The 24,923-nt window shown below is 41.2% G+C and overlaps 1 protein-coding gene across 2 annotated transcripts in view; it reads left to right on the top strand.

Moving 5' to 3' along the window:
- The first annotated feature begins 530 nt into the window (after positions 1-530).
- TLK1 (tousled like kinase 1) overlaps positions 531-24,923 on the top strand; it is a 70,255-nt gene continuing 45,862 nt past the window's right edge. Inside the window, exon 1 of one of the 2 annotated variants that reach the window (XM_032989720.2) lies at positions 531-628. Coding sequence is in view for 1 of the 2 variants with exons in the window: in XM_032989721.2 (XP_032845612.2) it covers positions 1,247-1,391 (145 nt within the window). In the remaining variant the exon portion in view is untranslated. Of the gene's footprint in view, positions 629-896; positions 1,392-24,923 lie in introns of those variants that run through there. The other variant, XM_032989721.2, reaches the window with a different exon arrangement.

Raw genomic sequence — 24,923 nt, 5'->3', positions numbered from 1 at the left:
GATGCACAGGCCGAGGCTGGCGCCCAGCTGGGAGCCTCAGCCCGCGGGGTGAGGCAGGTGAGAGGTGGTGGGGCCTGCCACACGGCTCCTGCCCGAGTCTCCGCTCCTCTGGTGGGAGCTGCAGCCTTGCAGCGAGGCGGGGTACGGCTGGGAGCGACACTTTCTCCCTCAGGGTCCCCCCCGACTCCCTACAGCCGCACCGTCCTGTTCGGGAAAAGAAAAACACTTGAAATCCAGCAGACGCCCTGCCTGCTCCCGGAGAAAAAGCTGCAAAAACAACGTTCACCTCGACCGCGATGAGAAGTGCCGCCTCCATCCCCGCGGTTACTGCCCGTACTTACCGCGGCAAAGGGCTGGGCTGGCCCCGCGCGATCCCACGCCGGGGTGGTGCCGGCTGGCGCGGCCCCGGCCCCGGCAGCGGCGCGTACCTGCTCCGCTGCCGCCCCCGCCCCGGCCGTCGCGCCTTCCTCCGCGCCCCGCCACCGCGGCGATGGTGGCGGAGCGCGGGGGAAGGCGCGGCGGCCCCGGCCGCCCAGGAGACCTGGACGGAGGGAAGCGCCGCAGCCCCAAGGGAGCCACCTCCGGCCCCGCCGCGGCGGCCGGCGGAGCGCTGCCCGCGGCGCGGAAGGTGCGCGGGGGGGGAGGTCCCCGCCGCGGGCCGGGCGTGCGTGGGGAATGAGGTGGGGCGGGGGTGGGGGGGGGTCAGCCGACGGGCGGCTGCGGGCCGGCGCAGGGCAGAGGCCGGGAGCGAGGCAGGAGCCGGGCGGCGCGCCCGGGCCGCGCGTCGCCGGGGGCGGCGGGGCAGGTGCGTGCGCGGGGGGCGCCGCTCCCCGCCCGCTGCCCCTGGGCGGCTGCGGCGCGGCGGAGGCTCCGCTGGGCGCCGGCGGAGCGCGGCGCTCGCTCGGCTCACGATCCTGTTTGCGCATGACCCCTCCCCGCCTGCGCCCTCCCCTCCCCTCCCCGGCGGCAGCGGCGGCGGCGGCGAAGGTTAGCCTCAGACACAGGCGGCTGCTCGGCGGCGGCGGGGGCCGCGGCGACGCAGTGCAGAGGTGCGGGCAGGTTGCGCTGGCCCCGCGCCCCGTCTCTCCCGCGCCCCGCCTGCCTCCGGAGCCCGCTCCCCGCCGGCGGCCTCCCCGCGCCGGTGTCGGGCCGGCCCCCCGGCCATGAGCGCGGCGCTGGGTGTCCCCCCGCCGCGCCGCCTCCCCCGCCGCCCCCGGCGGCTGCCGGGCTCCAGGAAAGTAGCTTGATGAGTGTCCAAAGTAGCAGTGGAAGTTTGGAGGGGCCGCCATCTTGGTCCCGGCTCTCCACGTCCCCACCGAGCCTGCAGGGCTGCTCCGCGGCGGCGGCCTCCCAGCTCCACGGCGCGCCGCTCGGCAAGCCGCCCAAGGAAGGTAAAGCAGCGCGCCGCGGGGCTGCGCGGGGGGCCCGGCCCTCGGGGAGGGGCCCGGCAGCCGCCGCCGGAGGCCGGTCCCGGGCTGGCGGGGAGCGGCGGCGGGAGAGGCTGGTGCCCCCGGCGGCGGCGGCGGCGGCGCGGGGTCAGCGCTGGGCCCGGCGGCGGCGAGGGGAGCCTGGGGCGCCGGGCGAGCGGGGCCCCGCCGCCCGCGCCTCCCTCCCGCCGCCGCTCGCCAGCGCGGCGGCGCCTCGTTGTTGCCCCCCGGGCGCCGGGCCGCGGAGGGGGGGGGGGGGAATCGGCCGCGCTCCCTCCGCTCCCGGGCCGGCCGCCCGCCCGCCGCCGCCGCTCGGGTCTCCTCGGGCGGCCGCTCGCCGCCTTCTCCCCGAAATCGGTTCCCCTCCGCCAGCGGCAAAGTAAAAGTGCTGCGCCGGAGGATGCGGCCGTTGTTGCTGGATGGAGGGAGTCGGGCACTTTTGGCATCATGGAGGTGGGGAGGAGAGAGAGGGGCCGACACCGGAGAGCTCGTCCCCGTGGGGAAGGCGCCCTCGGGGGCGGCCGGTTTTACGGCCAGAAGTGACAGGGCGCCTTACGGCCACCACGGAATGACTGCAACTTTCTCCTGTCCTCCATCACGCCTTAGATGATAATATTTTTCTCCTCCCTCCCCTGCTCCTCCCCTCTTGTGTTACACCGACAGCGACAGCAGGGTGTTGTGGGTGTTTGCAGGGAATATCTGTATGAAGGTTATGAGCAAACAAGTCCCTTCGCTATTCCCTTTCGGGTATTGTCTGGTTTTCCTCCTTGCGTTGAAATGTATTGCCACAAGATGTAGCCGTTATACAGCTAGTGAATTGCTCGGTGCTTTTAGCTAAAATAACTACTTGCTGAACGCCAGTTAGTGGCGGAGGAGAACTTTTATACGCGGATACTTGCATACCGAGCAGTTGTATAATTTTACTTGATTTGCCCCAGTTTAATGAATACCATGTATCATTGTAGCGTCTGCAAAACGTCATTGCCCAAGCAGGAAACTTGCTAACTTAAAATAGAAATAATAGTGAAAATGGGGAGTCTTTGTTTTTCAGTTCTTCCTGTAGCTGCTTGCTTGCTTGCTTCTTTTTTTTTTTTTTTTTTTTTTGGTTGATAAGCAGTGTAAGGACTTGCTAGCAGGGATTCGACATCCTGAAAACGTATAACACAGTCCATGTTTCTCCATTTTCCACGCCAGTAGTTGTCAGACTTGTGTCACTCTGTGTCACTTTTGCACACGCTCCTGCAGGTAGATTGACATGAAATGCTCTAGAAAATACCTGGAAAGGAATTATGGTATATATTAAAGATGCTGAGTAAAGTGGCAGGCATTTTGTGCTCATCCTCTCTGCGAAACCGAAGCTCTCAGAAAAACAACAATCACCGGCCAAATATGTAGTTTAAGTTTATCGAGAGTAGGTTTCTTCAGTGTTGCAACACTTGTTATGAATATGCATGCATATAATATTCATGTAGAGTGTATATGTGAGGTATTTTTGGATGCATTTCAGATACACAGCATACAAGCCTGAAATGATTATTGCAGCACAACTTATCTATTTATTTTGAAGAAAAATTGTGTTCCTTGAGTGCATCTATTTAGACAAGGAAAAACATTTTTGTGAAATTAATTTTTAACGTGATGATGCTTTTTACTTTTGTCTTTCTTATAACTTAAGCTGCTGTATTTTTCTGGGTTCTGTAATTTACATCCTTAAATCAGATTCAGGGGATACAGAGTAATCAAAAGCCTGGTGTTTGCTCGGTACTATATTGTACTGTATTTGCATGGCGTTCTTGGTTCATGATAATTGTGTGTCCGCATTAGGTAGTTCAGTTTGAAAATCGGCATCAGCTGCCAGCTATGCTTGGCTTTATATTTTACGTTCATGCTCGTGGGATGTTATCAGCACACTTTACTTCATTGTAAAATGTACACGTATGAAGTATCTTGCCTGAAAGCAGTAGGCCCTATAATAGAAATGTGTCAGTATGTTCATAGACGTTGGCTTATATATGTGAAAGAATGATATCAGATCAAAGTAATAAGTGTGCAATATTTGCAGTGCAGTGTATTTATTTGTGCTCTCATCTATTCTGAATTTGTGATACCTTGTGATGTTAACAGAGGTTACGAGCTTTGGAGCAGTGCACAAGGCTGCTGGGCCATACTGGATCAGAACTTCATTGCTGCTAATGCCTGTGCTGGTTTTGAGTGGGTAATATTCCCAGATGTGGTGCATTCGGTGCTTGGCCTGAGCTTGCAGCCTGACCCGGACTTGTCGCTTGTGGGTTCAAATCCCTTTGGTTGGCTTCTGTAACAGTTGTGCCCGTGTTGCCTCTGGATGCTCAGGCCTTCACTGAGAGCACCATGTGTGCTGTGGTTTATCCGTCCTTACCTGTGATTCACTGTGAAAGTTTGGCATGAGCCTGCATCTCTCATAGGGTCTTTTAAAGATTCTGATTTATTAAGAACAGAAACCCCAGCACCCTGATTTAGGAAGTCCTACAAATATTCTCTGAAGCTCTAATATGGAGAAAGCAAAAAGAAAAGCTCTGGCATATAGAACTATTGCAGAAAGTTGGTGTGTTGTTTTGTTTTTGTTTTTTTTTTTTTTTTTAAATGCAATGCCTTGTCAGTATCAAAAAGGTACTACTTGGGAAATCAGGTGAAATTAAAGAAAATAATTAATCTTTTTTGAAATGCACTACAACATTGCAGCAACGTTTTTAATTGGATGTTATCTTCCACATCTTGACCTACAGGGACGTCATGGCTTAGCTATATAGACTTAAATTTATGCTTTAAGGTTTCAAAAGTAAAGGACTGGGGTAGTCTTGAGTGCAATTGCATCTGTACACTTTTATTATTCTACCAGCACTGTCTTGTTTGCATTTCACTATGGCTTATAAATGTCTGTAGTTCTGTCAGTTGTTTTATGTGCCAGTAACTTATGCGTGGGTTATGTGGTCACTTATTCAACAGCCCTGCAGTAGATGCTATCAGGAATTTAGGAGGACTGTTATGCAGTATTATTTTACATACAGTATGTGATTGTGTGGCTAAAATCTTGTGCCACAGCTCACGTAATTGCAGTCATGCAACTTCATGTTTGAAGTTTCTTGACTTTTGACTGCTTTATGTGCGTAACTAAAAAGAACGAAGCACATAGCTGGAAAGTGCTGGTTTGTAAATGGGAGATGTTCAGGCCATTGATGACAAGTCAGAGAGACAGAAGAGATTTGGGGAGATACATATGAGTATCTTGGAATAGTGTCTCTTTTGAGGTTGGGGATAGTGCCGCAGTGTCTGGTAGTCAAGCATGATGCTTTGCAAGTTATTTTTTTGTATGTGCTGTTGGCTTTGAACACTTCACTAAAAGCAAAACAGAATGCCAAATACAACTTTGAATTACCATGACAGGGATGTGAATTTCAGTTTTCAAATTTGAGCCCCAATTAACATATGATGACAAAATGGTGAAAAAACCTCATGGTATGTATTTGACACTCTTTGAAGAACTAATGTAGCAAATTGTGTTGGTGACTTTTTTCTTTTAATTTGATAAATGCATATTATTTGTATTTATTGTTACCTAAAATGTGCTGGTAGTTGTCATCTGAGCATACAGTTTATTTCTTCCTTACGTTTCCAGTCTAGAAAATGTTTCTAGATGCCAGGCTCTGGTTACATATGCTACGTACAGTATACTTGTAGTCCATGAACGTGAAAGCTACCCCATCTTGTTAAAACTTCTAGGTTTTTGTTTTTTTTTTTTTTTCCTGTTGTTTGCTTGTAGTGTAAAAACTCACCTGGTTTTTGCTTAACCAGTAAGTTCTCAGTAAATCTGTTGGATTTTACTATTCAACTGTAGATTGAGAATATCAGGGATTTGGCTGGTTTATGTGGGAGCCGAGAAGAATGGGAACGCTTCACGTTTAAAGATGATGGTATATTTTTGTTTAGGATGAGCACAGCAATCATCAAAGATTATTTAGGCTGGCTGTAGCATGAGCAGGTGTTGTGTAAGACTTAATGTTGTTCCACGGATACGCACCAGCTCTAGCTTGTGATACTATTGCTGGTTTTGTTGTAGATGTGTTTCTCATAGCGAGCTGATGCTTATGCCGAATTCTGATGAGATTTTATAGCATGCCCAAATGAGAAATGGGAAAAGTTGGTTGTTTTTTTTTTTGGTAAATATAGCTCGTTGTTTGAATCTGGTCTTCTAAAAGGCAAGTGCTGCAGAGAATAGAGCAAATTAGTACTTGGGTGATTGTTTTGTTTTAATTCTGTTTTAACTTGCCTAGAATGGAATTTCCCATTAACCTATTCCATTTTAAATGGAGAGAGAATCAATATCTTTCAGGACAGGCTGTATTTATTTATTATTATCTCAATTCAAATAAAAAACTTGCTATTTCTCTCACTGTTTTTTTTCCTATACTTTTTTTCTTGCATACTTTTTCTTTCAGCAAGCTGAAGTAAACTTGCTTATTAGTAATAACTGTGGTCTGCAATTAGTCTTGACATTTCTTTCGATTTTCTTAGAGCCTGGTAATCCTAAATGATTGCAAAATGCTGTTGGGACTCCTGGGAAAGGCTACTGTACATATGTGTATCACAGCCAAAGTTACGTCTATAGAATTTTGCTACCTGACACATGAAAATATGACAGGTCTAAAAAATCCTTTATGCTTTCTGTGTTCCTGATGTAGGGTGGTGTTTTGAAGTAGTACTTGTTCCCAATCCAGATTACTCCTATACTAAATTCCTTGCCCCATGCTGAGTTGTTTTTATGCAAGAAAATGTTGAAGTTAGTAAATTATGATTATGCAGTAGAGATTTTCCTGAACTGTAGCTCCCCTAAAACATAAAAGCACACAAGGGGGCAGAAGAAAAGCTATGTCTTCATGGAGTTTATGAACTTTTTTCTCTTTGGCTTGGTGTGTTTCAGCTGTAAAAGAGGAAGAGGGAAATTTGGTTTGCCAAATTGCTCTGAGTGGAGGTTAAGGTGGGCAGAGGAAGAAGAGTGGTCAGCGTTTCTGTTGAGAATGCTGGTGCTGCAGCTGTGAGCACTGGAGAGCAGTTAAACAGAAGCTGGCCACCATAATATTAACCCAGTTTCTCAGGTGGGCTTACAAGTGGAAGACTTCTAATGGTTGCTGAAAATAACAAGGGACAAGTACTGCACTTTATGTCCAGTAATTAAGGATTGAGTTCGGTAGCAGAAGGGTTGGGTTGGTGAGCGTCAGAAGGTATTTTGGATCCTACGTTTCCCTTCATCTTGACTCCATCTTTATTGAAACGCTCTGCTTGGGGTAGAAACTAAGGTCTGCTTCCTTCCCAGACACCTTCTCTCTGGAGGTCCTACTCTCTTCCTTCGTTCCTGAGCAAAGCACCGGGATATTCTGGCAGAAAAATTGCGGCAACCAGCCTTTCCCTGGGGAGGATGGAGTAGGTGGTGGGAACATGAACGCTTGTAAGCTTTAATTGACCTCGGTCAAACTTAGTCCCAGAAGAGGGGAGCAAAAGGGCTTAAGTGAGGTTAGACATGCTGAGGATTGATGGGAGAAGGCTGGGGCTGTGCAAGCCTTCAGGGGTGGGTCCGTGCTGGAGGGATTGACTGAAATCAGAGTGATTATATTACTAATTTTAATCATGACTTAAATCAGTGAGCAGGAAATCCTGATTAAATAATTATTTTTAATTTTATTTTGCATTTGTGCTTAATTATTTTTCCTAAAGAAAAGTTGATTCTAATTGGTCTAATTTGATCGTACCTCTTGCTAGGCAGGAGGGTACGCATCTATATGCATTTATTTAAGTAGTTATGTAGCTTAGATGCTTTTAGCTAACTTTATTAGCTAAATAAAACGAATCCTAATCGTGCAAGATACATAAGAAACAAATACATCCAAATGTGTTTTGTGTTTAAACCAGATTAAGTAGAGTCGTCTGTAGTTTGTGAAATGAGTCAGTTATTTCTGGTCATTGCACCTTGCAAAATTTGGAGTTAATAGATCAAACCCAGTTACCGTTCCTTCTTGTTCACCATTGGGAAAAGAAAGCCAGGCTTTTCTGCTTTCTGAGTTGTCAGTTGCTCTTTAGCAGTTCTGAGTGAACCAACTGTTGAAGTGGTTGAACAAACAAAAATGGCAGAGGCTGGCGAAAGCCGGTCCAGTGCTTCAGAGCTCTGATTAGGGTGGCACACCACTGATGTGATGGTTTGGCTGCCTGCAGAGCATTGAAGTTTATATTGTTTGAATGTATTCCTCCCTTGTATGAATTTAATAGATCATAAACTTCAAGCCCCACCGTAGATTCTTACTGCTCCAGGTTTAGCTTAAACATTTAATGCTGGCGCATATTTTTAAAAGACACAAATAAGAAAAATTATCCACCCTGTGGTCAAAAGGCCTTTTTAGCTTTAGCTGGAGAGGCTCTGAGGCCAGCAAGTGTTCTCCAAGGACTCGGAGGGAAAGCTAGGGGTTGTTGGATGATTACAGAACTGTGACGGGAATCTGGTCACTGTGTAATGGGAAACTTAATTTACTGGAGCTTTTACATCAACTGAACGTCATGGAGAAGGTCGGTATTGCCTGGGACCACCTCCGCTTGCTGAGAGGTGGCAGCCGGAGCATTAAGCAATGTATCTTGCCTCATCATATCTGCACAGTTTTAAGTGGGTGGAAACTTAAAGGCCGCGGTGCTTTTTTTATAAAGTCCTTAAGAACAAAGCACTGCACTTCGGATTTTAAGAGATGAGGATAGTGGTAGGAAACTCCAGAGTGCCTTTTACATGAAGTAAAGCCTGATCATAATTACTTGGAGATTGACAAGTGCTGGATTCCCTTTCTTTTGACTTCTAATACCACTATATCTATAAGAGAAAAGGAAGAAAAATATATTTTTTGAGGAATAACAGGAAATCTTGATGCTTTTAGAAAAATCCATTGTGTCACATGCGCCCAACCTTTTAGATATTTAATTTTATGAGTGTACCTTGAGCTCAGAGTATATAGATGCTTCAAGCAACGTGTCCTGCAGCTGTAGCTTCCGAGGGATTACAAATTTTTATTTATTATGGTGTTTCCCATTTCTCTTCTCCATCACTGAACTCTTAGACCTCTTGATTCTATGGAGACAAACTCAGATGATGCTACAAGTAGGATTTCTAATACTTTTTTCTTTCACTTCTGTGACGTAGGCTCATCAGTCTTGTACACTGCATAGGTGTATTTGTTAAGTATCGTTTTTTCTACTTAATACTGCATTCTTACAGGTTCCACAGTTTTGTCGTCAATTTTGCAGCTGTACTTCAGCCAATGTGTGTGTGTGTGTGTGTCTGTGTGTGTCCTAATACCCTCTTTATAGGTATTTTGGTCCTCAGGGAGGCTATGGGCTTTGCTGTTTCTTAGCTAATTCCTAGTAAAAGTGATGAGAGAAGTAGTGTCCTTTAGTAAGTTGATATTTTCATTATAAAGTAATTGAAAATAAAATTCACACATTATTAATAATATTCTCTTTAACGTTAGTAGAAACATGTATTTTTAATATATACAGAATTATAATTTAAAATGTGTTTATTTGTTTAGACAGGACAAATTTTGTTTGGTTGACACTGGTGGCTTACAGCAAGCTTTATATTTTTCCAAGTGAGAGTTGTAAAGACCAACCGTATATGCACATACAAGATTGTAATGAAACCAGTTCTCTTAATAAATATATAGTTTGTATGGTGAAAAATAGAGTAACTTTGAAATAGCTTTGTTTTTTTATCTTTTATAAATATTATGTCAGTTTATGTAAGAAAACTTTTTGCATGTATTATGCTGAAGGTCTTCATTTGTTGGCAAATTCTTTTAGTTTTGATGGGTAATGATCTGTTTTTAAGAGTTTTGTTAAAAGGTGCATTAAAAGACGTATCAGAAGTTTTGAAACTTTTCAAAGTAAAAGTCATCCTTTGTTATTGCTAAGGTATATCCAGGGAAGTGTCCTGCTTCCCTTTCCCAGCTCTTTTCCCACTGGTGTGTTCCTTCCCCTAGCCAGGTGAGAGCTTAGCTGTGGTGAGAAAAGAGTGATGGTGGTCTAAGTGGTGTGATTATCTTCATAAAGGTTTTTTTTGTTGTTGTTTTAGTTGTGGTAGTGGGGATTTATTAAGAGGAGGTTTATTGATACAGTCACTAGGGGTTTTTGTTTCTTTTGTGAGTCAGTTATTCCTTGAGCTGGCTGTTGTTTGGGAGTGGTTGCTGTGTCTTTGATACATGTTTTAGAAACTTTGATTATTAGTGTTGCATTTTAGTTTCAGTAGTGTTATTCACAGTACTGAACTATGGTAAAAGGCTATCTTGCAAGTTTTCTATGAGTTTTAACTTTGAATAAGGTGGAGTAATTCTTGATATAGTACCTTTGTATTTAGTATTATGAAAGGCCATGATAAGGAGTGGGATTTTTATATTTTAAATTTACTATAGGATACAAATAGAAGTAATTCCTGAAGATGCAGGTTTAGAATTTTTAAATGAGATAAAAAAAAGCACTTTTTGCTGTGCATGTTATTGCCTCAGTATGTGATTGCTTTTTGTGAAGTTCATTGCCTATTTAATTTACTCCTATTTATATAATCAGATTGCATATTACCTCTTTCTAATTAAATTGTATTATTAAATGATTGTGATACTAATAATGCCTAAGAGGGGTAACACTAATATTCAGATGGTGAAAGGCAAATATCATGGTCTTTGCTTGCTTATTAGATGGTATTTTGTATTGTGCATCCATAGATTTTTTTTTTTTTTTTTTTCAGTCCCTTGTTTGATACATGCTGTTGTGTCCAGAACATCCAAGTGGTTATCGTTAAGGAAGAGGCAGTTTTATATATCATGCATGTACACACTTTTATATATACATAAATATATGTGTGAAGTCTTGATGAGCTGTCTCTTCAGTCATTAGGAATACTAATGTTGTTAGGACCTCCCCATAGCAGTCTCATAAACAAGCTAAGCTTACTTAAAACTTCAGCTGCTTTTTAGTAAAAATGCTATAACTTCTAGTTGTCTCTTGTTACATACTACTTAAAAACTTGTTTAATTTTTTTCAAATACATAATTTTGTTAAACCTGGTAATGAGTATTGCAGATGATACAAATTTGGCTGCTAGATTAATCATGCTAGTTTTACCATATCTTGAGTTTTAGCTTCTTATATTGCTGTTCACTTTTAAACAGAGGAATAGAAACATGTAGAACTCACAAAAAAGCAGAGTCTGGTTGTGTATTAGATTATATATTAATATTTCTTGTATTTTTCTCCCTATTTGTTATACTTCCAACATATATCATAATTTGGGAATGAAATATTGAAGCTATGACAACAAAGTAATTTCCAGTAAATGACCTTAATATTTTTTTTTTCTTCCCCCCTATGTCGTGTGATTGAAAGTTGACCTGATTTGCTCTCCTGGCTAAATCTCAACATGCTGTTCTCCACGAGCCTTTCACTTGTTTTCCTCTTCTAGAGAAGTGCAAACAACAGGCACCAGTCTCTGCCAGTGTCTGACACCACCTTCCTGCTGTTTTCCTTAAATCTCTCTTTTTCTTCAAGTTTGTTCATACAAAAAAAAGAGAGAGAACCTGCTATTTTTACTTTTTTTTGTTGTTGTTCTTGCAGCTTTGAAATCCCATCTTTCTAGGCGAAATGAGCAATGAGGCAGCAGTACCAGTGACAGTCAGAAGTTGCAGAATTTGGCAGTATGCCACCATCCCTATGGCTCTCTGGCTGGGGTGGGTGCTCTCTACACCAGGTCTCTTGACCTGCCTCCTCTCACCGCCGGTTTCCCTTCCTGACTGGTGTTGGACTACAGGGGTGACCTCCAGCCTCGTCCTGCTCCTCTGCTTCCCCGTGCTTCTCTAAACTGTTGTTTTCCTCCTCAAATGGCAGTCCCCATGCTCAGCTTTCATTTGTGCATGCTGTTGATTCTGCTGGAGGGATGGTTACGTCTGATAAAGGGAGGAGGTTGATGCAGTAGAAGCAGGAACCTTCTGGACCTTGCAAGCACTGACAGCTCATGCTTGGCTGGAAGGTGCGCTCCGTGACATGGTTTTGCGAGGGTGTAGCTGGGAGCCTCTCGTGTCCCGTGGTGCATCACCCTGAGGGAGCTGTCCTGCTGTCGTGGGGCAGCAATGGCGAGTGCTTCATGCGGTCAGGACTGCGCAGCCACAGCTGCCTGTGTCTAGGAAGACTGGAGAGGAATGTTGGTTTATCTTGTGTGTCAAAATTTTGCTTGACCACAAGTTACCACTTGAGAAAAGTTGAAATCCAGTTTTAAGATGGTTGTGGATAAAGGTCCAAATGAGTGATTTTTGGAAAATAACAGATTTTGTTAGTATTTTCCCCATTTTTAATAATAGAAATTCCTCATGCGTTTTAGGTTTAAGTTAAGACAGGTCATTACAGTTGCTTTTTGTTACGTCCATTGAGCCACTGAATCTATTGGGTTTGTTGTATGAATGATCCATCCAAAGATACTGAGCGGAAGAGTTTATTTCTGGCAAAATAAGACATTTTTAGTACTTTAATTTTTACTCTTTAGGTCTCTCATTTGGTAAATAATAATGCTAGCATGTAGTACTCACAGAACAATATTTTATTATGTGAAAGCAATAAATGAGAATAGTGAATTAGTGATTCGGGTAACTACCAAAATAAGGTAGTGTGATTAGCTGTTAGGGATGTAAAAGGCTTTCATTAGAGACTGAACTGATATTTTTCCAACAATTATTCCCAAACCTGCACGTTGTACTCAGTCATTTGTGTTTGCATTTGCCACCTTATATTGAGAACTTTTTCTGTGTTTAGACTTCATCACGTTTGCGTATGAACTGTGGCAATGCAGTACCCGCAGCAGCCGTGGCTGCGGCCTCCGGGGGCCTGTAGTATGCCTCGGCCCTGCCGAGGGTGGCTCCTGCTGGGCATGGCCAGGGCGAGGAGGGCGGCCTACAACACGGCCCTTTTTTCTCCCTGGGAGCTGCTGGTGGTGAAACTGTCTCCTTCCTGATGTGTTTTTAGTCAGTTGCTTTTACTTGCTCTTAAATTTCAGTTGTCTTTTTGTCACTGAAATAGCCCGCTAAAGCAGTGTGCTGGGGGACGGAGCGTGGCGTGTGTGGCAGGTACCCCTGTGCATCTGGAGATTCATCAGGGCTCTAGCTTTGCCTGCCTTTTCTAACTGATGGAGGTAAGCCTAGCTTGGTTCTGGATCCTCTCTTAAGTCCATCATAGATGTGTTGTTAGGTTTATTCGTTATTATTATTAATTATATGTCATTTTATTTTGAAACTTTAATCACATGATCACAGACTTTGTTCCATGAAGTCTGTTCTTTGCTCAGCCTGCAAGATGGGCAGTTCTCAGGAAGGGACTGCGTTGAAAGGAATGAGAATGCCTTCTTCTAAAACTTGAATGAAAGTGATAGTATAGCAGAAAATAAAGCTGGTTTAAAATTAGGCAATGAGCGCTGGATAGGGTAAATGGCTGTAATGCAGATTTCTTTAATGATAATGCTGAGCAACACTAAAACCGAATTTTTGACAGATGATTACATAGGATGTTTCTTTGTCTGTGAACTGGGTGGGTGCTGAATTTTTAAAAATGTTCAGTACACAAAGTTGCAACTGAATTTAATGTATACTGTTGGTATCAACAGGCTTTGTAGCTGTGCTGTAAGAAGGATGAGTACAAAGTTGAAAATATTTTTTCCCCTTTGTCTTAAACTCATTTTTTCACTGATTCATGTGTGATTTCATACAAGTCTCATTTTTCCCTATCTGTAGAATGGGAGCAATGCTGCAAGGTCCTAGGAAAATGTAGGTGTAGTCAGTAACATGTCAGTTTTGTGTGTGTGTAATTTATGTTTAGAGCAGTATTCTGAGAGGCTCCTCCCTACAAGGAGCTTTGAGGAAATTAGTTTCTTCCCCTATTCAGCAAAGCTTGGATTGTCTTGTCAGTTCAGAGGTTTGTGACTGAGTTGTAAATTAAAAAAAAAAAAAAAAAGCCCACAAAAACCTACGGAATTGTATTTAGATGCCTGATTCTTTGAGCACCACCTAGCCTATAGACAGGGTGCCTGCAAGAGAAAAATAGTGAGCCATCTTGCAGGTAGCATGGCCCTACTCAGCATGGGGGGCAAGGTCCCCATTTCATGAGTTGTGTGGTGGTTTCTCAAGAAGCTTGTGATTCTGCAGTCTAAATCTCTTAATGTATTTTTTTTTGTTTCAATTTTTAGTATTTTCTATGCTGTGTGTGCCATGCACGTACTTTGAAAGGAGGAGATTGACAGTGTTTCATGATGTTTGCAACTTTTTTTCTTAAAATGATGTTGTTCAAAAGCCAAAAATACTCATGTGTCTTGTGGTTACAGTTAGAGGTAGATTTACTGTCCCAGTTAAATCTTACAGGTGTAAAAAGATTTTTTGTGTGTTTGATGTTAAACTGTGGCCTCTTTTATATAAGTATATGGGGGTTGAAGTTCTATTTGATCACAATGTTATGAGTGAAATACATTAATGTATTTGGAAAGACATAGGATTTTTTTAATTTCTTATTTGTAGCATGTTCCTTGTCATGTAATAGTGAGAAAAATATAGGTTAAGATTTATGTACTGAGATTGACAGTTAGTTATGTCCTGTGTGCTTCAGGGAGCAGAGCACTTGCCTCGGCCTCGAGGGACAGTGGGCTGTCTGTGCTGGGGAGATTTTGAAAATCATGAGGTCAGAAGTGACAGTAGGAGCTACAGAAGTAAGGATATTAGGAAGTTCAGGGAATTGGTAACTGAAACACACTCCTATTGACATAAACACAGCTTTCAAATACCAAGTGACTGGTATAAATCAGAAAAACAAGATAAATTTATTCTGTGAAATTTTCTACCCTATAGGTAACTTGTAGACAAATTTATTTGGGCAAAAGATGTGCAATTTATATTTGTTCCTTCATGGTTTAGTTTTACTGAGGAGTGAGGGTAAGAACCAAAAACCCTATGGGAAGGGGCATTGCTTTCTCTCTTCCTGCTCAGTAGGTGACCTCTGTTTCTAACTTCCTTTTCACTCCTTCCTTAGATAGCAGAAACTACTGTTTATTTTTGATACGTGCAGAAGGCCTGTGCCATTTTAAATTCTTGCAGAACAGCCATTTCGTGGACTCGAGCATTTAGAGCTCCAGGTTTGTTTCCTTATAACTGAATGCAGCAAATGAAATTTGCTATACTTTCTGTTATTTCTCTAGGTAGATGTTTCTTCTAAAGGACTGCTCCAGCCTTTTAGTCCTTTCCAGCACTGAAACAGGAACGGAGAGTAGTGAGCTTTTTGTTCAGAGTGTGATTTACTTTTTGAGAGTATCACAAAACTGATGTTACCTTGTGACCTGTTGATCTGAATCACCAGGAGACCTATGAACTTGCAGTGTGCTTCTCCTTGCTCGCTGCCTCTTCCCCAAAGGGACAGGGAACGTTTGGTTTTGCAGCAAATAAAGTTGAAATGGGCAAATTCTGCTTTTCTCTTTCTATTTGGATACCTATTACAAAGCTGTCTGGAAGCACAGAAATCGCTACAGATTCTTCTATATAGAGATAAAAAGGGGACTGACTGGTGGAGATAGGCAGGCAGCACATCACCTATATGTGTGCAGCCCAGGCTGTATTAGTTTTTATCTCATGATGTAATGTTGTGTTCAAAGCAGATGTTTGCTACCTAGGAAGACAGACTTTTAGTGTTCCTGCCACAGAAGTCTTGTGTAACTTTGGCCGATATGTTAGGTTCTTTCTGTGAAATATAAATAGGCTTTTCTTACCTTACAGGGGGATTGTAAGCATAAACTTCTTGTCTGTTTATTGTATAATTGGTTACTGATCGTAGTAGTAGTACAGTGCAATATAGCAACTCTGATACTGCCCTATGAGACACTGACAAGGACTTTTAATTGACCAAGGATCTCCAGTAGACTAAAGCAACCTGGAAGGGTGCCATCATATTTTCTTCTAATCTTTCTTCTAACTTGGCAACATACAATCATAAAACATTGCATTTAGTGTAGTTTTTCCTTAACCATAATGTTGTTCTTAACTGTGAAGAAAGAAAAGTTACTGCTTTTGACCATACAGCTGTGTAAGGAATCTTCTCTTTCCAGGAGAAAGCTGCATGGAACCGAGATGTGATTGTTCAATGCTTTACAGGAGACTTTAGAGAGGTTAGTATCCCATTTATGCAGGCACAGACTATAAGGGTCAGAGATGACAAGAAACGCCGGGAGAATGTATTAGTTGGCTACTCGGTTGCTGAGAAAACTGACAGTTGTCTTGAACAGAACTTTATTAAAGGCACTTTAAATGAGTGCTTTGCATCTCTGATTATTCCGTCACTGTAGCAGATGTTCAAATCAGATGCTGTCATTAAAAAAGAGTTTTACTGAAGATGCGTTTATTTTTCCGTGTCTATACATTTGTTCTAAATTGGACTAAACGCTTAGAGCGGTACTTCAGACAGTGAGAGTCAACTAATCAATAAACCTGCTCTCCTGTATTGTTGTCTTCAGCTGTAAAGAGTGCAAAATGGTCAATGAAGACTTACGGTAACAGACTTACTTGTTTCTTTGAAACACTGGCTCTGCCACTTTGCTGATAAATGGTAGAAGTTGTTGGTGGTGAAAAGCCACCAAAATTCTTCTGATAAATCAAAACCTGCTCTTTGATTGTTCTTGGGTGTTCAGAAACATCTAGAGAGCAACTGCAAGTGAGTAATCCAGGTTTTTAAAAAGTAGAAAAATATAATGCTTGGGATTACATAGTGATAAGTGTCAAAGGAATGGATGCCATTCCTTGTAATCAACATGTTCAGGGTACTACCCATCTAGTTTGTATATGTTCAGAGTGTTGGCTTCTTTGTCGGGCTTGTTCTGTACATGGTATTGTAGCCAGCAGCTTGGAAAATCTGGTTTTAGCAAATTTTTTATTATTTAAGGGCTTAGTTATATGAATTCAGAATAACTCTTTATAAGTAAGACATTTCCAGAAGGGATATTATTCACTGATGCTACTTTTCTGTGCAGTATTTTTTGTAGTGGCTTTTCTGTTTGATTGATATAGGAGGGCTGTCGTGATGGGGAAAGATCTTGCAGTTTGGGATTTCAGTGTAGGAAGTACACTGTGATTTTACCTAACTCCGCATTGTTTTTAAGAGCCTAGAAGAGATTACTGGACATGGAGAGTGATTTTGGATGTGAAGAATTCTTCTTCTGATTAGTCTGTTCTGCTGTTGGGCACAGCAGATGTTTCTGTTACTATGCCCATGAACTGATCTGTTGAATTCAGTTTTTGTCTAGTTAAGGTGTGTGGAGGAGAGGAAAAAATACAGTGATACCAATCTTCACAATGTAGTTTCTTTACTGGTGTTGTGGGGTGGCAATTCTAAGATAAACAGCTTTCAAGATACTAGTAATATACTGCATGTCCTTTCAGTTGTCCTTTTTCTCTTCATTCATCGTGCTAAATGTTCAACAGACTCAGGAAGGACCTTGTCGTGGTTCTGTTGCTCATAGCAGTATCTGCTATGCTAACGCTTCCTGTACATGGTGCACATGGAGTTATGTTAGAAGTTCCGGAAATAGATAGGTACATGCCATGTTGAATGTTCTATGCTATATCATATCTTCTCTTTATTAATTATTCTATACATGCCAACTCTTATCATTAATATGGAAAAAAGCACAGCAAAAGTAATGGCATCATAATTTCTGAAGCAAGATGGGAAAAATTTGATCTGTAAAGAATTCCTTTAGGAAAAGCTAGCATAAAGGGAAGTCTGGCCAAAAAATGACCTGTTACGAGGGTTGATATACCAAATAAAACTAAATGTTGACTCATCATCTGAATAATGAACAGGATCAAAATGAGACACAGCATGCCATTGTTTCAGTGAATATTGCAAAAAAACTTCAGTAGCGTTCAGACCCATCAGCACCATTAATTGTTAGACAGACTTGTCTTGAAAGCTGTCATAGGCTTGCATGTTACGATTTTTCGGGTTTGGGATGTAATCTTAAAAGGTGCTCAGTCAGTTGGGTTTTTTCTTTCAAGTCTTTCTGTTGCCTACATTAGTGTTTATCTTTCTTAGGTACTGTGCTGCACCTCAAACAGATTGTGTTTGTTTACATGTGTGCAGTAGGTTTGTTGTCTCTGGTGTTGAAGGAAAGTGCAATTACTTATATGCAATATATAGGGAAAATCCTGTCACTCAGAAATAAGAGCCCTTCGTTGCTTCAGGAGGCCGGTGCATTGCTTTTGAGCCATGTGTGACTTTCAGGCAATTCAGTTGCACTTCCATGGGGTAGGATTTAGGACTGGTAGGGGGACTCATCAGAAACAAGGCATCACTGGCTTGCCAGGGACATAGTTGCATGACTGGTTCAGCCCCAGTTACAATAGAATAGACCCTTGGGGAGCTTTTGTCCTCCCTGTCGTATGAATCAGCTCTGGATGAGCCATTCTGAGTTGCCATCCTTGTGGCATATATCCACATGCATGAGTATATATTGTTGGTTTGTGGCCAAATAAAGGCATTGGTAGGCAACTTGTAAATTCATCTCTGCCTCTGCTGCCTACAGCCAGCCATCTGATGAGACACATAATGGCCAACAGACCTTTAGAATAGGGCGCCTAACTGAAAGGCGGAGAGAATTAACCATTTAAATTGTTACCCACAAATGTCTCCTAGCTGATCTGGAGTTGGCCCAAGTGGTTTATTCATAAGTCTTTCTTCAAGGCATTAGCAGAGGTTCCCTCAGGAACATGTTTCTCTGTAATTCACTTTTCCTTTCCAGGTTGTTGGCCAGACAATTGAAATCTAAAAACTGGCAGCACAGAGATGAAGTCTAAAGATCATTACAATTTTTTTAGTGTTAAAGAATTGATTTCTGTTGTAGAATGATTTGCAGAAAATTACTTATCTATCCAGCAGCCAAAGTTTTCTTTATGTTAGATCAAATTTCTGGACTGTTGAACTGTTGGTAAAAGTGAAATAAAAAATGTTCAAACAGCATTTTAAAAAAGTGAGCTACGGTAATTTTAAAAAAACTTTGAAAAAGACTTCCAAAAAGAAACAGATGGCATCCTGGGGAGAGAAGGCACACTTGGAATATTTTCCTGTTCTTTCAGCACCAGAAGAATTAATGTTGAGTGGTAGAGTCCAGGTAACCCAACAATCTACCCAAAATGCAATTGCTCATCGTCTTTAATTCATGGCAAATTGGTCAGAAGTTATTGTGTGGGGGGTTTTTTTACTCTTCATCAGAAAAAAAACCTTATTTTTTCCACTTTGTATTTTAACAAGTTTGCATCCAACAATCATACAACTGTAATCATCAGACACAAATTTTGTATTTGTCAAAAACTGCTGTCTTCTGATGTTTATAGGGAAGATTTGTTTTTCTTATAATTTGTTAAATTTATCATAGTGGTGCTTTTTTAAGGCAAAAATTTGCCAGTTACATTATTTCTGTCCCGCAGGTTTTATGTAGACTAAAGCCTGATCTGTCTGCCTGCTAATTATCCAGCTTTTCCCTCCTTTCTTTTACCCCTCAGCCTCCAGTAAGCCATAGTCACCTTTTGCTTGCTGGCATCCCCCTGCCTATTCTTTTGGATATGTTGGTCTCATTTAAGAGGATCAGTTTGTGGAATAAAAACTCTCTTTAGATTATTAAGAAAAGCATTTTAAGTTCACCTAAGCACCTTAGCCCTGGTAGGGGGTGTGTTTGTTAGGAAACAGAAGCGCGTAAATAGTGTTTCTCACTGAAGTTATCTTCTCTATGTTTATACTTCTTTTTCTGTGTTGTGTGCTTCAGTGTTACCAGCTCAGGTACCGAGAAATGCTGCATTTTCACTGTGCACTTAAACCAACTCTTGATTAATTAAATGGGCTATATTCTTTCCTGACCCTGGACTTAGATATGTGTCTCTCTCATGAGGAATTTCTTATTGCTTCAGATCTTTTCAAACAGCTAGTTTCACTTGAACATCGGGGTGTGTTTTTCCCCTTTTCTATTGCATCTGCTGCTGCTGTTTGACTTCAGCTACAGTGAAGGTTTTCAACTCAAATGTAGTACCCTGACCTTTTTGATGTTACCTGTTGTTCAGAGGTTATAGTAGCTACATAGTCCTCTGTAAAAGAAGTTAATCCTCTTCATTGGAAAGCTAGTGACTATAAGCATTTCTGAATTTCCACTTTAAACTTTGTCATGGGTAATCTGTACCAGTTTGTTGTTACTCTGTTAAGTATTTTGGAAGAGCTGGAACCGTGGGGCCTTGGTAAGCAGTGTCCTCTATACTTTGATTATGTAGCTGTTGTTAGGAGGTAAATATAGGTTTGTGATTTTTTTTTTGTTTTGTTTGTTTGTTTTACTTTTAATCTCAGAGATTGTATCTTGCTGTCTGCCCTATTGACAGATGATTTAGGTTGAGTGGGACCTCCTTGACTTCTGAGGCCACAGTACTGAATGACTGTGGCCTCAGGATTGTGAATCAGGTTGGATGGTGATGCACTTAAAAGCCTTCTGCTAAGGATGGGTGGGCTGTGTTTTTGCTGTTACCTTGGAATTGAACTCTTCTCAAATTACTGCTCCTTGGCTTTGTGCCATAATACTAGCATCTCAACTTGTTTTCTTAGCACGCACCTTAGTAGTTTTCAAGGCTGTTTCTGTTTTTTGTGATTCCCTAAAAGATGCTATAGAAGATAAGACTATTCAAGACATGATTTAGCAACACAGGTCAATTTTGTGGAGTTTGTTTTGTTTTGTTTTGGTTTGGTTTTTTGGTTCTTTTTTTTTATTATTTATTTCTCAATCTCACAGCCCAAATGTTCTATTTTAAATGGAACAGATGTCACTTTTTCCAATTTAAAAATCAATAAATTTGCACTCACTCTTACAGTTTGATGTTTTACTGTATTTTGGTTTGATGTGCTTTTTCACTTGATTAGACTTGTGTTTTAGAGCTCTATATGTTCCTTCACTGACAACTTGTTCTGGGTTGCTTTATTCCCCATTGGCTTTAGAAGGTACTGAAGCATATATAAAGTGTAATAAATAGAAAGATGTACTACTAATAGGAAGAGACCTTGATCAACATGACAATGACTTGCCACTGTTGTTACCAAATAGCTTGTTTTCTTGGAGACAGAAATGTTAGCTTCATTACCTTATTTTCCTGGAGAATGAAAAAATAATTTCTGGTTGGTTCTGCAGTAAGGGACGTCCAGAGTTTCAGAAAGGTAAGAGAGAGGAATGAAGTGTTGAGTTGGTTTGGTTTTGTTTTAGTTTGGTTTTTTCCCAAGTGAGAAAAACTCACTTAAAGGGAAATACATGTGGATGCAGACAAAAGATGCATCTTTATGTTGGTGAAAGAAGAAAAGTAGTTGCTTAATGATTTAAAGATATATTTTTAGTAATTTTCTGTAGTCTGTTTTGCATTTGGTATTTTAAAGCTTTCTTTTTTTCTGCTGCTACATGTGTATTCTTGAATGACAAGAATTGTCATACACAGTTGTTACGAAGTTAAACTATTAGATCATCAACATAATGAGATAAATACATACTTAAGATATTCCACATTGAAATGAAGTTACTTGAGGACTTCAGGGATTGCATTACAATGCTGTTAAACAGTGATTTCTATACTTGGAATGGTTACTATGCTTAAAGTGTGGTGTTCATAACTTCAAAGTTTGTTTGACACCTTTAAAGGAATTTTGATTTTAAAAAACAGGGGGTGGGAAGCTGCTTTCCAGGCTGCTTTTCTTGCTATTTTGACATACGTACTTTTTCTTTTCATTCTTTTTCTACCCTTTGCCCTTTTATTTGGGTATTAATTAGATTTACTAATCTAAAGGATGCTACTGTCAGTGAAGAGACTATATGGTGGTATTATCAGTGTTAAAGCGAAGTGTTCCTAAAAGTATATTGGACATAATTCTCATACCATGTGTATTACCATCAAATCTTAAGTTTCTACTAGTAGCACATCAGGAAATTTGATTTACATTTGCACCATTGTGGAACTGTCGTCTTCTCTTCAATAGTTAGGTAGCCACATTGAAGTATTTTTCTTTGGTATTAAAAGCTATATGCACATAAGTCTGTTAAATAAACCAGACCCAAACCAGTATGCCTTTCATGGAAGTGAGAGGTGGTTTGTTCTGGCCTTGAATTCGGGAGAAGGGGGCCTCGATCTAATCTGGAGGGTTCTGAGAAGAATATGGCTTCTTATATTATCTTCATTGTAGAAAGTTGACATTGTGTGAAGCTGTTGATCTTTCTTCATCTCAAAGCTGTAATTGATTGCCAGATAACAACAGTCCATTCAGGGTAATAAGAGAGTTGAAGATAAAGATTGAGTCTTGGGTCTTGATTCCATATTTAGTGAAAAAGAAAAATGTAACTGTTCTGTTAAGCCTTTGTGTTTGGGTCTGCAGTGCTGCTCTGTAGTTTAGCAGATCAGTTTTATGAGGTGAAGACTTGCAGGTGCAACTCTCTGCTAAACTTCTCCTAAAATGCCAGTTTTACTGAGGTATGAGCAAGTATTTGATTAAATAACTGTATCTTTTGCAAGTATTTGTGTATTTGGAGATGTGGGGCCTTTGGGCTACAGGTGTAGCTGCACCTTATTATTTTCTGGTCACCAGTTCTGAAAAATGAAAACTACCATGGAGAATCCTCTGATTCCTAACATCTCTGTTTTGCTAAGGTAGAATATGGTATAATTGATTATACCGAATGCCATGAAAAATTGCTTCTCTGAACTTACAACTTTGACTTTTGACATAACCCATTGATTAATGAATTCTCAGAGGAGTTTGGAGTTCTGTTCAAAAGAGTTCTTTCAAAAAGCATCCCTTTCCGGACAATAAATCAGTGTATTTTATATTAGTTTTTAGAGGAGAGGCTGTATATGGTTCTGAAAGATAAGTTAATATGGAAGATACCAGTAGTCCCAGAAAATAAAATGGCTAGCCAGTGCTGGTAACTTTTTAAAAAAAAAAATTACTAGAAGCAGCATTCCAAAATCTGTAGCAGTTACAAGAAATAAAGAAAATCAGTTTTTTAGGGCTCTTCTCTGAGTTTCAGGTAATCTTCCACGTGTTCGCTTTGGAAGACAGTAGACATTTGAATGGTAGTGTACGGTAGCAATGCCAGTCTCTTTCATTAGCATCATTGTAAATATGCTGTAAGTACTTGTGTGACAGCGTGTCCTTTGAGTTAGTGAGATGGCTTTCAGGGGTAGGAATGATGTTAGTTCAGGTAAGAAGTCTGGGTATATTTTCAAAACTGTAAGTTATGTTGATCTTGTGGGCAGCAAGGTGTTACGTGAGCGGGAGAATTTATGAAGTCTGGTGTTAAAAAAAAAAATATATCTTTTTTGTCCCTTACATGAAGTGCTTTAAAGCTTACAGTACCTTTAAATGTAGGTAACTTGTGCCGAGAACTGAAGGATTGTACAGAACTGTGTGTTCTTGAAAAAACAGCTGTGTGTCTGGGAGTGAATGATGTATTTTAAATTACAGCATGAATGAGGAAGGCAGTTCAGTAGATCTTCCTAGGATTTTTTGTGTGTTGAAAGAAGGTTTGAATCCTCCTTTTCTGTCTTGTCCTTCAGATCACAAGGATGGCGGAGTGTGTGTTGTTTTTTGGTTCTGGATATTTAACAACAATAACAAAAACCAAACCAAAACAAAACCCCCGAACATAACTACAAAAAAACACTCCATCAGAAATAATGAAGAGAATACAGTGCATTCATTAGCATGTGTAGGCTCTAAAATCTGAGCAGAAAAAAAAAAATGAAGGCTTGTATTTCATCTGTGCTGTGGACTACCATTCTGACTGGTAAGGTAACCCAGGGGTGCCGATCTATTTAGTGCATTAGTATCTAGATACAGTACATGAGACCTGCAGTAGCAGTTTTACCCTGCAGCATTTCAAATGAGCCTTAGCTATCCACAGTGATTATTGCTTTCCCATATTTCATAAAATAAACTATATAGGGTATGGTAGTATCTGTTTCTGTAATATATGCATGGTTTGTAATTGCTAGAATGATGTCAGTTATTTTAAGTAAACTCTGAACTTTTGTAGGCAGTGACTATCAAGTAGGCTAATAAATCAAAATATTGCTAGTCCTGCTTCATTAAATGGGTTACTTTGGTAAACTAATATTGGTTATTTCAGAGTGGCATATACTTAAACACTTTTAACATTATAAAGCAGAACAATAATCATTTAAACTTGCCTGACAAATCTGGTGTGATTAGTTTCTTATGCTTTTTCAGAGCAATACTTTCATGTTAAGGCATAGTTTACATACATACTAGGAAAGGTATGCTGTACACATCTGCTTTTTTTTTTTTAAGAAAACCTTATTGCACATTGTATAAATGTAAGAAATATTTTTTGTGCATCTGAGAAGCGTACAATTTGTTTTTGAAACCCTTGGAAACAGTACAGAAGCACATTGTAGGAACCAAGAGTTTAAAGAGGATTCCTGATTGTTCTGCACTGCACCTACACATAGTAAAACAGTCTTTACTCTGGAGAGCTTACAATCTAAAATACAGAAATTGGAAGAATTTTTACTAGGCAAGTTCATAAGCAGCATTATAACTGCTAATAATAAGCGAACTGCAGTTTCACACTGGGTAGTTCCCCTGCATTGCTGGAAAAGAGACCTCCAGTGCTCTATGTGGCTGCATTTAGGTAAACTCCCCCACCTCCAGAAACAAAATGCAGTATCCTCAACCTGCCACTTATGGCTTGATTTTTCAGAAGAAGGCTCTGCCAACAACACGTTTACCTAATGTCTCCTTCCCAACCATTTTTCTCTTGGTGTGGGTTTTTTCCATCAGAGGAGCTCTGGGTACTGGGCTCTGCGATAAAAGAGCACTGACGCCACGCTAGCCATCATCTGCCTTCCTCTGGGAGCCAGGGCAAATTGAACTGGCCAAATAGCAGAGCCAGTGCTTTCCCTCCCTGGAGGGTTAGCTGCATGTCCAGGAGTGACCAAAATGTATGGTACAGAAAGGTCTGTCTAGTTCTTGAATGTTAAAGGTTTGTGAGATACCCGAGAGCCATGTAAGCTGTTTCTTATGTCTTATTAATGGTGAGGAAAGCTACGCTGATGCTTAGCTGATGGGTGAAAGTTCGTAGGAACACTTGAAACTTTGCAAACTGTAGTTTTCATGAAAAGGGAATTCCAAAAGCTTTTTTTCATAGCACCTTTTGAATATACATAGTTATTATTTTCAGTCCTTTCTGAACTGCTGTGTTGTCCTGTGAGACTAAAAAGCACAAACTTTTAAAGTTGTGTCTTAGTTGAAAAAAATAAGCACTATATCACTTTATATGGTACTTGCAGGATGTGCTGTTAAAATAGTGCATAAAGACTTTAGCACTAAATACCT

The sequence above is a fragment of the Tyto alba genome, unplaced genomic scaffold (assembly GCF_018691265.1).
Source record: "Tyto alba isolate M040663 unplaced genomic scaffold, T.alba_DEE_v4.0 Super-Scaffold_7, whole genome shotgun sequence".
In the NCBI taxonomy this organism is placed as follows: domain Eukaryota; kingdom Metazoa; phylum Chordata; class Aves; order Strigiformes; family Tytonidae; genus Tyto; species Tyto alba.
The sequence above is the reverse complement of the archived record's forward strand: the minus strand, read 5'-3'. Positions and strand labels throughout refer to the sequence as shown.